Source organism: Pseudorasbora parva, chromosome 10 (assembly GCF_024679245.1).
Source record: "Pseudorasbora parva isolate DD20220531a chromosome 10, ASM2467924v1, whole genome shotgun sequence".
Lineage (NCBI taxonomy): Eukaryota > Metazoa > Chordata > Actinopteri > Cypriniformes > Gobionidae > Pseudorasbora > Pseudorasbora parva.
In genome coordinates, this window is record NC_090181.1 from 24,655,362 (window position 1) to 24,671,630 (window position 16,269).

At 36.9% G+C, this 16,269-nt stretch overlaps 2 protein-coding genes and 1 long non-coding RNA gene across 5 annotated transcripts in view; 2 read left to right on the forward strand and 1 right to left on the reverse strand.

Moving 5' to 3' along the window:
• The window catches only part of hspa12a (heat shock protein 12A), a 54,471-nt gene extending 49,225 nt beyond the window's left edge, over positions 1–5,246 (forward strand). For all 3 annotated transcript variants that reach the window (XM_067455639.1, XM_067455641.1, XM_067455640.1), the window contains one exon: positions 721–5,246. In XM_067455639.1, coding sequence (XP_067311740.1) covers positions 721–1,352 — 632 coding nt within the window. In that variant the 3' untranslated portion in view covers positions 1,353–5,246. The remainder of the gene's footprint in view (positions 1–720) is intronic.
• Positions 1,205–15,280, reverse strand: LOC137091334 (uncharacterized). The gene is made up of 4 exons (XR_010908071.1): positions 15,180–15,280; positions 8,466–8,683; positions 6,691–6,797; positions 1,205–1,340 (listed from the first exon to the last, which is right to left on the reverse strand). It is a non-coding gene; the product is annotated as an uncharacterized lncRNA (long non-coding RNA).
• Positions 15,226–16,269, forward strand: part of abhd12 (abhydrolase domain containing 12, lysophospholipase) — a 32,974-nt gene continuing 31,930 nt past the window's right edge. Inside the window, exon 1 of the mRNA XM_067455642.1 lies at positions 15,226–15,356. The gene's annotated coding sequence lies outside the window, so the exon portion shown is untranslated. The remainder of the gene's footprint in view (positions 15,357–16,269) is intronic.

The window sequence follows — 16,269 nt, forward strand, 5'->3', positions numbered from 1 at the left end:
TTAAGTTCCATTACTGAAAATAAGTATTTTCAATAGTTTTAAATTTAGTTAACAATACCATTGCTGCATATAATATATCATAACATAAAAATAAACTGCATTGAATTCTATATGTTATGTTATGTTGGAATGGAATCAAAAGGCCATTTTACACCGCACCAATAGACACGTCCAACGCCAACAGACATTTAAATGGTGTGTCAGTGTGTCCTGTCGCCATCTGTTGCCCTTGGTCGCTGCTTTTTTAGCTGATTGAACATGTTGTATTGAACAAGCTGGTAATTGTTCGAAGCCTGAAGCTGAAGCTTTGCCCAATATCTGCAGATTGGCTATGATACACGACAGCTAGTGTCAACTCCCTCTGACTGCAATTTGGGACAAAAATCTGGACAAAAGTAGTGTATTCCAGCCTTCAGTAGGATCTGTAAAGCTGTATAAACGAATGAGCTGCTGGGAGGCACAATTAGGACAAGCGTTGGCCCAGTCAGAGGAGTCTCGACCATCTGCCCAAAATACTCCAGTGCACACACAGAACTGGGTCAGAACTCTCTCATGTTGGTAGAGCACAGCTGTGATCTGTTCAAACTAAATCTTTTGATGAAGAATGCGTACTATGCTTTGGTGGAACTCCCATGTGTTAAATTGTTTTGTAACAAATCTTGTAATGACAAATCTGTTTCTCTTTCTCTCCCTGCTTTCATTCTTCTATATGTTCTCCAGCTGAGTTATTCGACAGGCCGGAGGTGACAGACATCAAGTTCCTTTTCCTGGTGGGTGGATTCGCTGAGTCTCCACTGCTGCAGCAGGCGGTTCAGAAGATGCTTCAGGGCCGTAGCCGAATTATTATTCCGCATGATGTGGGCTTGACCATCCTCAAGGGGGCAGTGTTGTTCGGCCTGGATCCCAGCGTCATAAAGGTGCGGCGCTCTCCGCTCACTTACGGCGTTGGCGTCCTTAACCGCTTTGTAGAAGGGAAGCACCCGCCCGAGAAGATGCTTGTGAAGGACGGTACGCGCTGGTGCACCGATGTTTTCGATACGTTCATCTCGGCAGATCAGTCAGTGGCGCTGGGTGAAACGGTGAAACGCAGCTACACGCCGGCAAAGCCGTCACAGCAGGTGATCGTCATCCACGTATACTGCTCAGAAAAAGAGTCGGTCAGTTTCATCTCGGACCCAGGTGTGAAGAAGTGCGGTACGCTGAAGCTGGATGTGAGCGGTACTGAGAGTCCAGCGGCACGAAGAGAGATCCAGACGCTCATGCAGTTCGGAGACACTGAGATAAGAGCCATGGCTATTGATGTGGCAACCTCTCGCAGTGTTAAAGCTGGCATTGATTTCCTTAGTCAATAGAAGAAGATGAGGGATGAGTAAACGACACTGCAGAAACTCCGTATTTTAGTCATATTTTCCAGTAAAATATCCTAACGTCCTTAAAACAAACATATGTTACTTATAAAATGGCTTAATATATTAACTTGTTTTTAGATTTTTTTTTCCCCAAAAGAAATGAATACTTTTATTCACCAATTATGCATATGTTGATCAAAAGTGACAGTAAAGACATTTCTAATATTTCAAAATATTATGCAGAACAACAAGAAATGTTGCCAAATCAGCATATTAGAGTCATTTTTGATGGATCATGTAATACTGAAGACTGGAGTAATGATAATGAAAAATCAGCTTTGCCAACACAGGAAAAAAATTATAAATTCAAAATAGTAATAATACTTATAGTTTTTACAGAATTTTTACTGTATTTCTGATCACATAAATGCAGACTTTTCAAAGACATTACGTGTTGAATTATATTTTTTTGCAAATCTTGTTATAAACTTTACCCGCTAAATTGTAGATTTATACTTACAAGAAACAAAACAAAGGAACTACAGAAAATAAAATGAATTCAAGATTAATTCTGTGAAAAATAGTCTTAATATCTCATGCAGTTTTGCTTAAGTAAATATTTCTTGTTCAAAGGATGTGTAGATATTTTGACTGGAAAACAAGACAAAATACTGATTAAAAATAGTTTTGCGGTGTAAAAGGATAGAGGAAAGAAAGAGAAAACTAAAAATAGAGATTGAGCGAGAGATGAAGTTTGGAGTCTAAACTAATACACCATGTTTTCAGACCTTCCATGTGACATTCGCTTGAGTAACTGTGCCATTCATGTTACTTTATTTGGTTATTTCATTTTCCGATACACAACTGAACTCAATTTAAGAAAGAAATCAGTTTCTCATATTTGGCCAATGTTGAGTTCATTCTGTCATTTTTACCAATGCTCACTTCATCTACACTCAGTCTGTTATTCTCTGTATGCTTCTATTATAGTCTATTTGTATAGTCTGGCTATGGCTATTTTCTGCACAGAGAGGCAAACTCTGCATGGATAGAGCCAAAATACAGCTGCGTATTGCTAGTAGTGCAATTTGGGATAGCACATTGTATTAACTTAGCAAGTCAAGTTCAGGTTAAGGCAGCTACATCAGTCTTATATACACATCATGGCAGAAATATAACATTGTTCTCTTACGAAATGTACTGCTTTGCTCTGAAACTCTGGCCTATTACCTCCAAGGCTCAGTCCAGAACCAGTTCATTCATTTAGGTTATAATGAGGAGGTAAAGCAGATGGTTTGGGCTGCTGGGCTGGTGACCAATTTGTCAGTTTGAAACAGAAGCTCAGTACGTTAGGACTAACTTTAAGAACGGTACCGTTCAGAATCACTGAGCTACACATCACAAAGGTGCTGATACACCCCGTGACAAAATTGCTGTCGTATTTCACACTAGTGCTAAGTGGCAAAACAACATAAATCTCATCTTTTTTGTTTGACTTGTTTGTTTTGCTCTTATGTTTCACGATTTTATTGTGTTTCTTTTTTGCATGTCAATGCATTTTAGGATTTCTGGACACTTACATCGACGCCATTCCATTTGTCCCAAAATTCAGCATATCTTTTCATATTGTTGGTCAGTATGTCACTCTAAGCAGAATGAGAAAGCATAAATCCTAGAATGTGAATTTTAATCATCATTTGAAGTGGCAGTGACAAAGCTAGCTGCACATACAACATGATTTGAAAGGATAGCCATCGCTATATGCTAGTTGCCTTTAATCCTGCTCTTATAGAAAGAGACGCCACTGATTTTCTTTCTCTCCTGTTTTTATTTTGTATTTTTATTTAGGAGTTTATTTTGGAGAATATGTGACAAATGAAAATGTTTATTTCTGTATATACAGTATTTAAAGATATTGTACAGATTTTTAGCATTGTTTTAGCTTTAGCGGCTTTATGAGCAGTGTGTGTATGCAGGCCTTATGAGCACACATTCTTTCTTCCACTCTTACCAGCCTTCACATAGATACTAAATTCAGATATTACCCTAATCCAAACCACCCACACATAGCCACATAGACTTAATCCCATTCCCAAAACCATATAACTCCAACCAAAATAATTCCATTTGAAATTAACTCTTTATCTTAACCCAATACTTGCAATTCCCATTTGCCAATCTCAGATGCAGCTTTGTGACTTGCCTGTGTTGCTCTATTTTTAGTATCACAAGACTTGAAAACCTTTGACCTTAACAGCTTTACTCACAGTTATCATTTGAAATAAGACGTGTAGCATTGCGGTATATTTTGGTTTGGGGAAATGAGGTGACTGCTAGTTTATTGTGTGTATGTGGTCAAATCTTATTCTGTAGATGATACCACAATCACAGGCAATAGTAATGCTTTTGGTTTGAAAGATACTGAGATAAATGCAACGCTAAAAAAATGAAAGCAATAAAGGTATTGCAATGTGACATTCCATATTTTATTCCCACTTGCTCCATCATGCTATTCTGCCAGTGTGAAGTCTGTGTGTCAAAGCTTCAGCTGCAAAATTGTGATGTTGCAATGAAATAGTATTAATCAAAAAATTTAGATCATTGAGAGGTGATGATAACTGAACATTTTTATAATTTTATCACGTCCTTTGAAAGTCAGCATGTGGAAAATATGCGTCAGCCAATTGCTTTTCTATAGATTTGCATAGCAATGTAAGACTAGAAGAACCAAATCATACATGGACACAGGACAGTTAAAATGTGTGATAATAGCACAGATCCTGGATCAAAAGTTTTCCTCAAATCACACTAAGCATCTGCCAGTGTGACCACAGATTGTGTATAAAAATATCATCAAACAACATAATATTGAAAATGAAAAATAGCAAGCAACACACAGGATACAACGCTAAAGCTTCTCTAAATGTAATCTGGATTTGCTGCTCATGTGATTGTTAATTGCAAATAAATGCATATGTTCTGCACGGTTCGCATGAGTGACCAAACATGAGAAATATTTTTTGGGTTGGGTTCATTTAAATATTCTATTTTAAATTAAATAAATCTCTGGATAATAAAACCTAAGCTACCCCACAGATCACTCTCTTGTAATTGTCTGTGCAAGGCAGTAGAAGGGATGTGATAAATGCACACACAGACATACACCTTTACAAACGTGTAGATGTGAGGAGGAAGCGCACCTTGTTTTGCTCTGAGAGCATTGATAGGGTGAATGTTAAAAAAAATAAAATCTTGTTCTGCTCGTTTAAAGTTTGGCTTTTGTTCTTAAATTGTTTTGCACCATACTGGTTCATTGGCAGCTTTGCTATTATTATATTTTTTATTATTGATAAAACAATGTATAGCCTCTTTGTAAAATGTAGTCATTGCTATGATATGCTTGTAAAATCACATAAAGCACTATCATTTTGTTATTTTGTTTTTCAGTTTCTTCAGTCAGACTAAAGTATTAAAATGCTCATCCCTGTCGGGGCAATGTTTGCTAAAATTTCACTGTGAATTAGATTTTGATTGGTTTTTTTCAGCGTTATTTTATTTAACCAGGTTTATTTAATTTAAAAAACTGGACCAGGTCATAGGGTGTGAAAAAACAAAGGAATTTCACTGTTTGCTAGATTCTGTGCTTAAAATGCTTGAAAGTCACCTAGTCATTCACTTAGATCCAAGATGGCTGCTCACCCCTAGAGCTGACGCAGACATTCACTCGCTGTGTAAACTCACAAACTATACCTACTGGGTTGTTTTTAATTATTGGATAAAGTGTCACTGCTCTTGCCATATGCACAATCAAAAAAGATTTACAGCTGTATTCCAATCAATGCCAAGTACTAACAGCCAAAATGTCATCCAATAAAAAGTATGTGTTATTTCAAAAAATGGCCGAGTTGTGCTCCTTCTGTATGACATGAGACCTTGTGCTAAAACCTTCTCTTTTAAATTGTAGAGAGACTAATTCTTCAGTGAAATTCTTACTTAAGAGTTAAAAATGTCATTATTATTTCATTAACCTTGTATTTAATATTTCTTAATAACATTTTTTTTTCTTCTAAAATCTAAAATCTGTCAGACACTTTAAAGGCATAATGAACACAAATGTCATTTATGAATGGAAGAAAACACTCAATATAGTGGCCACAGGAATGAAAATCCCACTTGTAAATCACCAGTTTACTAGAATTCCATTTCATGCCGACTTTAAAGGTTTACTTCAGCGATTAGCATATGGCTTTGTATCAGTAGAAACCCTGGAGTATATTCAAATGATTGTGCTTTCCCCCCTCATATCCCCCTGAGACAAGAGATTTATGCATTTTATTTCTGGAAAAATTCCTCCTATGATGCAAATTGACGATATTTGCATCATAGGAGGAATGTTTGACCAGAAGCTAAGACTACAGCCAGCAGAGGGAGCCATTTCCACATGTTTTGAACTCGGGGATGGGGGATGGAGATCACACTCAGAGCTCAGCTCGCAGCTACAGGCACTCATTTAAACGGAGCTATGGTGAGCAATGGAAGTCTTTTAACTTCTCAAATTAATTTCTATGAAAGTTAAGCTTGCAAAGGCATGAACTGAAACGTGCCAGACTGAACTCGCGTTGTGAATGTATGCCGCGAGTGTAGTCGCGATTACCTCAGCTCTCATCACGAGACCTCATCAGCTCATTTATCTCACTCCTGCAGTTAGTGCTCAGTGCTGTGATACTCACGCGTGACTCACTCATTATATTGAACAGACACGTTCAGTTTTTAATGGTAGTCTCTTCAACTCAGTCACAGTAATCCAGTAGGAGGCTTTGGGAATGGCCTCACAGGGCAGCAAAGCATTCTGGGAATTGTAGTCTTTCATCCCCATTCGAAAAAAATACATTTTCTGTCTTTTCTCAGTCTAGAAGGCACCAAATTCAAAAATAATTTAACATTTCTACTACATTGATGACCCAGTTTAAATACAGATTCATCTTCCCAGCGCTGAAGTACCCCTTTAAGAACGGGCGTGAATAGGAAAGTGTACAAATGAGATCATACAAAATTTTAAGTTACAAATTGCCTTGTGGGTGATCATGGTAATTTAAGTTTACACAGCACAATTCATGATACAATTTTTTACATTTTTTTCCAGATATGAATTACATGGATTTCTCCATATAAAGTATAGGGGTTGTACTGCATTTTACCTGGCTGGTTATAAATATGGTCATCCAGTGAACTAAGTAAATTAAATCCGGATGCTGCTTGTTTGAACTCTGACACATTGTTCAAAGCAATTTCTCAATGATAAAAAAAAAAAAAACTATTATAAATGTAGATTTTTGCTTACCTCCTGAAACATGTACAGGTGGATTCAGTCCAAGACCTTGACTTAACGGATCTCTTCCAAATGGTATTCATCATGGCAGTGTTTCTTCAGTCATATATGTCCACTTCCTATTTCAAAAGAGTTATTTAATTGCAAAGCTTTTCTTTGCCATCAGTAGATTCTACTATTCTGTACACAAATAAAAGCAATATTCTCACAGGCTTTAATTTAGTTCATTGACACATCAACTTAAAGTACATAATGGCACCAGATTCTAAGAGTTTAGAAGCCGTTATCAATTTTCTATGGATCTGTCAAGAGTAAGGGGGGGTTATTTTCTCAAAGTACATTTTAGGCCCTTCAGCAATGAGCTATGATGTATGAGACATTGAACTGTAACCTGTTCCATTCAGGAAGGTTTTTATACTAAGAAGTGGCCACTTAACTCTTGTGTCCTGCAAAGAATGACTGATTCAGTTTAAAAGAGAAATGCCACTGTTTTCTTGTTCCAGCAAGAATATATAATTGCTGGATTATTTGAAATCAAGGACATCTTGGTCTTCTTTAGACTGGGTTGACTGAAATTTGAGCGTACAGCTTATGAACAATTAAAACTCTTGAATATCTCAGGGCCTTAACACACACTTGAGACTGTCAGTATATAACATTGCCTGCTTTGTGACTACAAGATGGCGACACAAAAATCCAAGAAGGCAGTAATTTACAGATTTAGATGGAAAAGCCACATTTGTCTATAGAACGATCATGATCTTTGGCACAAAAGATCAATTGTCAGTGTAAAGAGTGACAGATCTGCTGTGACTTGGCATGCTGCTTTGTAGAATTATTTTTGATTAAGCAAAATATTAAATGACAGCAACATCCATATCCAAGAGCATGCATGGTCTTTTTTTTACTTCAAAATGCTCCTTTGGCCTACTCTGTTAAGAAAAACCCAATATTATGTTAAAGTTCTCCATCACCCTCTATTCAGAATCCCTCACAGCAATAGCCTACAATGTGCATGTGTTAAACATGACTAGACTGGACTTTTTACCTACCTTTAGGTAATAATTACTCAGCTTCTTAATTTATTAATAGCCATTTCTGCATTGAGGTAATGTATGGCCTTCGACAAATAAAATCTGATGATATGAGAAAGCGAATCCACATTTTAAGGCCAGAGGAATATTAAGAGTCAACACTGCCCCCTAGTGTCTTTTATATGTGTAGACACGTGACTCGCCAGCATTTTTTTTATTAGAAAATTATTTAAAAATATATAATAATATAAATGATATATCATTATAAATATGTTTAAAATATATATATATAGTATGTTTCAATTTTAAAACAAAAACACGCTATGTTTTATATTTAAAATGCTATGTGTATAGAGCTAACTAGCATTTTTTAAGGAACAAAAGAACCGGGTGTGTGAGATAGTTTAAAATCCTTCACTGTCCATTTGTGGGTCCTTTTTCCATGGCTGAGAGAGTACTTTACTTGCCACTAAAACATCATCCTCACTAGTCCCCGCCCATACGCGGCAGGTAAGTATTAATAAAAGGATTTTATTATGAAAACCCAGCAATTATAGTTAGACTCAAGCACCCTCGTCCAGGATCCCACCCCATCTGAATATGAGTCTAAACGCAAAGCACTTCTGATTCAATTTGTACAAGCGGCAGGGGTGTATGTGTTATTTTAACAGAGGAGGGAGTGGAGGACCACTCAACTTCAAACAGGACAGGGTCTCTCTGTGAATTTGTGTGAGAGAGATTTAGGAAGCTTACCAAAGAGAGGTGAGATCATCTGAACGGCACATCAGTCAGAATTGGGCTGGTTGCTAGGGTGATAGTGAGAGGGTACTGTATCTCTCTGAAAATGCCCCTTCAGAGGTACCGCCCACATACGGCTCTGTCACCAACAGAATCATGATCCTCAGAAGTGGCCGCTTGACACATTTTCAGCATTGTGAAGCATATGTTCCTCGCCCCTCTATCAGGTAATCCTGTAATTATTTTATTGTCTGGTTATTTGTTTATTTAACAGAAACACCCACAATTTACCAATACAAGGGCCTTAAAAACTGAGATAAGAGCTGCAATGATTTGACAGGGCATATCAGAAGTCAAGCAACACATCATTAAAATGTATATAGGCCTACTGTATAATTCTAATGGTGATCACACTGTCAGAACAGAGCTGGATATCGTGTTCATTACATCGTGATATTATGGTCAGTAAGATTTATTTAAGAAATTAAAACTTTTATTCAGCAGGGCACGTTAAAGGAATAGTTTACCCTAAAATTAAGATTATGTGATCATTTACTCTCCCTCAACTTGATCGAAACCTGCATGAGTTTCTTTCTTCTGAACACAAAAAAAAATATTTTACAGAATGTCAGTAGCCTATACCAGACAGTCCCTATTGACTTCCATAGTAGGAAAAAAATACTATGGAAGTCAATGGGGACCATCAACTGTTTCTTTTGTGTTCAACAGAAGACAGAAACTCAAGAAACTCAGGTTTTGAAGTTGAGGGAGAGTAAATGATCACAGAATTTAAATTTTAGGGTAAACAATTTTTTTTGTTTTGTTTGTTTTTTTATTGATCAAAATCACATTGTTATGAAATATTTATTTTTCAAATGCTGTTCTCTTGGAATTTCTATTCATCAAAGAGTCCTGAAAATAAGTGTCCCGAATTCCACAATGATATTATGCAGCACAACTGTTTTCAATATTGATAATAATTAGAATTTTTTTCTTAAAGGTGCCCTAGAATGATTTGAAACAGTATGTTAAATTGTTCTCTGATATCTACATAGAGGGTATGTGGCTTTTTTAAGGGCAAAAATTGCCCAGATACAGTTTTACAGGTCCATTTACAACCCTATAAATTGTCCCTAGGATGTAATGCTCTGTTTTTGCCTTATTTGGAAGAGTCATTAATATTAATGCTGAGCTCTGCTCTGATTGGCTTATTTCAGCAGCTCAGAGCAGTTCAGCTCGTGAGTCCAGACCGTCCTGACAGAACACAGACCGGCTAAATGATACTTAAAGCAAAACCTCTCAAACGGAGATTGATAAAGTTCAGCTTACTTTTTTATTGATGTTTTCAGATCATCTGCGCGCGAGAAAGAGCTCGTGTTTGTGTGGTTGCCAGATTTCAGTAATTAAATCCCCCAAACAGAGCGTTTCTGTGAGAAAAAAATGGTTATTCCGGTGTTTTACCTAAACATGTACAATCTGGCAACCATATGCTCTCTCTTGCGCGTGGATGATCTGAAAACACCAATAAACAAGTAAGCTGCATTTTATCAATCTCCATTTGAGATGCTGCTTAAAGTGTGTCATTCAGCCTACATTTTAGACGTGTCTTTTTTCGTCAACGATATTGCATGTTTATATAACAGTAAGCTAACGTAACGCATTGACTGTGATGTAGCCTAATCTGAAATACAAATAGGCTAAAACATCATAGGAAACACCATACTTCAGTTCTCAAAAATATTAATATATAACTTATATTTTTTACAAAATGAATAGCCTTGTCAACTGACTATCGTTTTAACTTATATGGTGGAAAAGATGACGTTTGCTAGAAGGATCGAGTGAACGATCTAAGCAAAGTATCTACAGTTGTAGTTTGTAATACAAAATAATATTACCCTTTGTCATTAGACACACTATTTAGTTTTATGGTACTTGGTGTTTCCTATTGTTACTGTAAACATCTTGCATTAGACAATGCTGTCTCTCTAAAAAAAAACTTTCAATTTAATCAGAAATTGTTTAAACAGTCAATAAGTGGATAAATCGCTACTTACTGCTTGCAGGAATACCGTTGTAATTGCCACTTTCTTCAGTTTAAGACGCTGAGTGAAGCTTGCTTTAAATGGGCTGAACAAACAGACCATCTTGAATTAAATTGTTGTGGTATCGGATTATAAACATCAACCATGACTGTTGACATTTTTTATCTGTGGGAAGGGTAAAAAAGTCTCCTGCACAGCCGGGAACATGAAGTGTGTCCATGCGAGGAGCTTGTTTTGATGATTCGCTCCCATTTCCGCCTGACAATGCACATGTTTGGACAGATGCAAATGTTGGGGGCGTACATATAAATGATCCCCAACGCTTGCGTCACGGTTGGGTTTATGTTGAGAAGCACTTCTTTTCCCCTGGTGTTTTGGATTCACGAGATTTGCATATGAAGGAGGAGGCAATGATGTTTGAGACTCACAGTATGTGATGTCCATGTACTGAACTCTTATTATTTCACCATGGCAAGGTTAATTCAATTTTTCATTCTAGGGCACCTTTAAGCACCACATTTCCTAAAGGGATAGTTCACCCAAAAATGTCATTAATTACTCTCCCTAATGTCGTTCCAAACTCATTAAACTTTAGGTCATCTTCGAAACAGAAATTAAAATATTTTTGATGGAATTTGAGAGATTTGTCCCTCAGCTATGGAACTGATACTTTGAGGTTTTAAAAAGTTCATAAAGAGATCATAATAATAATCCATATTGAGCTGTTTAGTCCAAAATTTCTGAAGACACTATCGTTTTTATATGATGAACAGAATTAAGGCTTTCATTTCACACATAAACATTAATCAGCCAACATAAACAGAAGCTCAACCGAACCTGCTTGAACCTTGTTGGTTCGTGCAGAAGCTCAAAAGTGCGTAACATATGAGAATGAACCTCATTGCTAACTTCTCGGACATCACGCGAACATGCTTGAGCTTCCGTTTACTAGATCTGATTTGTGCGCTGAAGAAAATTGTATTTTAAATTTGGACTGCTTAATTACATGGATTAGTTTTACGATCTCTTTATTAACTTTTTTAAGTGTCAAAGTGTCAGTTGCATAGCTTCCAATGGAGGGACAGAAATCAGATTTCATCAACAATAAAATAAAGTAAGCATGTTCTGAAGAAGAACAAAATTCGTTTTAATTTGGAATGACATGAAGAGGAGTATAACGAAATATCCCTTAAAGGATCACGTGACACTGAAGACGGAAGTAATGCCTATACTGTAGTAATATTTCACAATATTGTTTTGTGTTAATTTTGGTGCTCTATTGTATTTAATCAAATCAATTCAGTCTCAGTGAGCATAACAGACTTTCAAAAACTTATTTTTTTTTACCAACTATAAACTTTTGAACAGTTGTGTATGTATTGGCCTATTTTAAATATACAGTGGCCCTAATAAGTATTTGAATGAATTTCAATGCAGATATAAAATATCAAACCAAGTGACATATGGAAACTACAGTAATGGCTCAAAACTACAGTAACTTTAAAACCATTAACTTCATTTCATTTAAAGGTGAAATAACAAACTTGTAGCCAATCAGCAGGTAAGGGGCGTGTCTACTAGTGATTGTGAAAAGAGCGCTCGCTCTCGCTCAGTGCACGTCATTATTAAAAACACACGAGTCACACATGACGGACATTAGCCGAGAACTAGCCTAATATATGCTGCTTGACTATGCTCGTGTGTCATGTTCGCTTGTTAGTCCATTTGAGATCGTATTGTGTCTCACTTCAGCGATGATAAAGACCTGTTCATTTCCACACCGTATGGAGCATCTAAATCTCATCACTGTGTGCTTCAAGCGTCAAACGCGGAGCGTTTATGGGCACCTTTATGCATTTCCTCTCTCGCTCTAGTCACGCCCGCGCACCCTACCGGGAGAAGAGCCCGTACGGCCCAAACAAGGACCTTCCGCTCTTATTAACGTCAAGCCGACCCATACTCGAAAAAAACTCTCCAAAACTTGTGAGAAACCGGAAGGAGTATTTTTGACACAGAAATACTACATCAAATGTCCAACATTAGTTTTTGAAACTTTGTCTATGTTTAGGATGGGAATCCAAGTCTTTAATAGTGTAAAAAGCTCAGTATGCATGAAACAGCATTTCACCCCCCTTTAAGATTTACTAAGAATACCGAAACTGTGGCAAAGCCTGGACAAAACAACCAGAAGCTTGTTTTCAAACTTTCCATTCTGCTATTTGTCACGGGAACAGTGAAACATAGATGCTTTCATCCGGATATTCTTTCTGATAAGCCACTGTAATTACTGGAATCAGAGATCTATGTTATCATTGGCTTTGTGCGCAATGAAGAAATAAGAAAAGATGAAGCGAAAGTGACAGAGAGAGAGAGAGAGAGAGAGAGAGAGAGAGAGAGAGAGAGAGAGAGAGAGATGAGTGTATATTTGAGGGCATTGAACCCCTCCTCTTCTCTTGCCATGGTTTAATTCAGATTCTAACACCATAATGCAGTTTTACTGGGAGCTGAAGCCTGCAGATTGTTCTGATGGGTATTGTGAGTTTTGATGGCTTAAATGAGTAAAAAGTCAGTGTGAATGCAAATGTACTTTGTTAGTGTCACCATGAAAATGGCAGCATGCCTTTTTAATGCCTTATTTTTACAGCTTTGATTATAGGTTGGGTATTCAAACAAGCGAATGAGAAAACAATGAGCAGGCAATCAGGACTTCATAAAGCAGAGAGCAGCATGGGACAGATTAATGAGAGTGCGTCACACACATACCCACTCAAGCAGCCTTTAGAAATGACACTCATGCGTGTGACATATTAAAAGAGGGCTTGCACTTTGAGCGGAGATGTGAAAAGGATCAGAGGACCGTTAACATGTAATTTAGAGCCCAATCTGACTGCTGTTTGCACAAAAGCAACAGAAATTCTGTCAGCATCAATATGGAGAGACGCTTCGCGAGTCACGTCGACCCTATCACGCAGACAGAGGAACAGAGGCTTCAATGGACATGGATGGCTCATACACCCACATGTCACATACAGCAGCGTTCAGATGAACAACAGTAACTGCTTTTAATTTGGGTGTTAAAAACAGTCTCAGTGAGAAGAATGGCTTCAGGAGATAAAAGCACTAGAGCTAATGGACGGGAGACATATGTTATTGACTGAGCATTATATGACCCTATAAATCATAAAATCAATAAGCATGTATTCTTTCAGACTCTTTATTTAACTGTGTTTTCAGAACAGGGTTTGAGAAATCATAAACAAAAGAGGTTTTTGTGTGTGGCTTATTTAGTGTGAATATGTTCGCCATATGATATTAGTAGACATTTAGTAGATTTTACGACATCTTCAATGGCCAAATCATTATATACCAGGTGGGCCACTGGTATGTAAAAAAGCACAGGAGATGTGTGTCTTGTGAGTGTTGTCCATGTTAAAAGTCATCCTTTTAGTGCGCTTTTTTGTGAAAGGGGTTGGGTAAAATTATTGCCCTGCTTCACAGTGAAACTGCAGACAGAACAAAATGATGGTATACTGCCATCTTTTGCCCAAAACAACTCAAAACCCACAGTGAGGCTACTGAGAGGTGACACTGTTGGGAAAGTCTAATTTACTGTACCTGCTCAAATATGGAATGCCAAAGCTGGAAGCTGCCCAAATAATAAATAAAGAAATATACAAAGAAATATACAAATAAATGTGTATTTATACTTTTCTTTCCTTATTTATTTATATATAATTGTATTTTTTCCACATTTATTTATTTAAACATGTATTTATTTCCACATTTATTTACTTCCACATTTATTTATTTTTACATTTATTAATTTATACATTTCTCTGTCAGCATGGTGATGGAAGGACGTGTTTTATCTCAGACATAGCAATCGAGCTCAGAGTAGCAAGGGCAAAGCTTTGATATCCTCATGTTGATTACTCATGTTATCTTTAATGGGGCATTCTAAAACACTTAATGTGACTTAATGTTTCTCCCATAAAAACCTGATATAAAGAAAATGCTTGACATGTTTTAAATATACATAGACTTTAATAAAAAGTTTTAATGCATTAACTGATATTGAAATACACCTTATTAATAAATAATGTACAGCAAAGCAGAATAAGCCAGAATATAAACACAACGTGCAAAGTTTCACATTAAGTGTTTTCCTTCTATCGAAAACCGTTATAAACAGTACTCTAAGCTCAATGTTTAAGGGTAAAACAATGTACAAAGAAATGTATAAGTAAAAAAATGTATGCGGAAATACATGATCATGGAAATAAATAGACATAAATACATACATAAATAAATGTGCAAATAAATAAATCAATTAAAATATATTAATTCATTAATTTAAAAGAAAATAAATAAGGAAAAAACACAATTATACAAGGAAATAAAAGTATAAATACAAATGTATGTATTTATTTATCTATCATTTTGCTAATTTATACCAGATAACTTGGGTATAACAGGTAGAACATTTTCCCTGTTATTGAGTTTTTTTCTTCCTTTAATAAAATATGACAACAAATGTAAAATAGAGGGAGAGAAAATACAACAAGGAATGTCTCAAATTATGATGAATATTCTAATATTCTTTGACATAGATTTAACGAAAATATAACAGGTCTTTTTGTATAAAATGTAAATTAGTACTAATAGGCCAAACTAAGAGTCTTACCTATTAGGTCTTACCCCCAAGAGTTTGCATGTTCCTGGTTCCTTCCATAGGTTCCTTCCGCTGAATTGTTTGTTGTGGTCACGTGACAGGAGGAAACTCGCTTGAAAACGTACTAGTGCACGCACGCGCCGTGTCAAAACACATCTACAATGAAATCTCTTCTGTGGAAATGACCAGGTTAGGTTTTATGATTTATATAATTACAGAATCCATGACTACAGCTTCATATGCATGGACGGTGCTGTTTACACTAATTCTTTATACAAACATAATGGTTTGATCCTCGTGCTTTAACGTTGGTGCGTTTGCGGCGAATAGTTGTGGAAATAATTAGTAGTTAGCACACCGGGTTAAGTTACTAAATTACACGGGAAAAGACGAATTCTAAGACTTTATTGTTAAGGTGGCAAGACCACTTATTGTCTATAATTATACGAAGAAGCATTTTTTAAGTCACCAATGAAACAGGATGAACGGGTTTGGACTGTACGGAATGTACGGAAGTCACTAGGACAGATGTTGCCAGACATTTTAAAATAAAATTACTCGATTTGCTTTGTAAGAATGTAACATTTTAAGAAAGCGTACAGCGCCCTCTAGAGAAAGCTTGCAAGAAATTATTATTATATTTCTGCATACGTACAGTAGACTCAAGACAAAATATTATAACCGAACCGAATAACATGTTTCAAAGCAACACTTTACAGTGATCTGGCAACCATACACTTCACGATTATACTGAACAAGAGGGGGCGCTCCCGCTCTGTGTGATTAGCTCTCGGCGGAACAGAGCGGTGTGCGATTGGCTGTTGACGCGACGGAGTGGGCCGAGCGGCTGCGTGTGATTGGCGGAGTGAAGGGACGGAGGGGAAAGGCTGAACTGATCAGCTGGTCTCTGCAGATATCCGACTCCTACAAAACAATGTAGGGGAAAAAAGTGCTGAATGTCACAATCGCCAAGAAGAGAAACACCGGATCACACACACCGCTGCGGAACGACCGGATCCAGCACGGTTGCAAGATTTTCACCGGCCTTGCCGCACGATTCAGAGAGTATTCGCGCAGGACTGCAGTATAATATTTCCAGTCT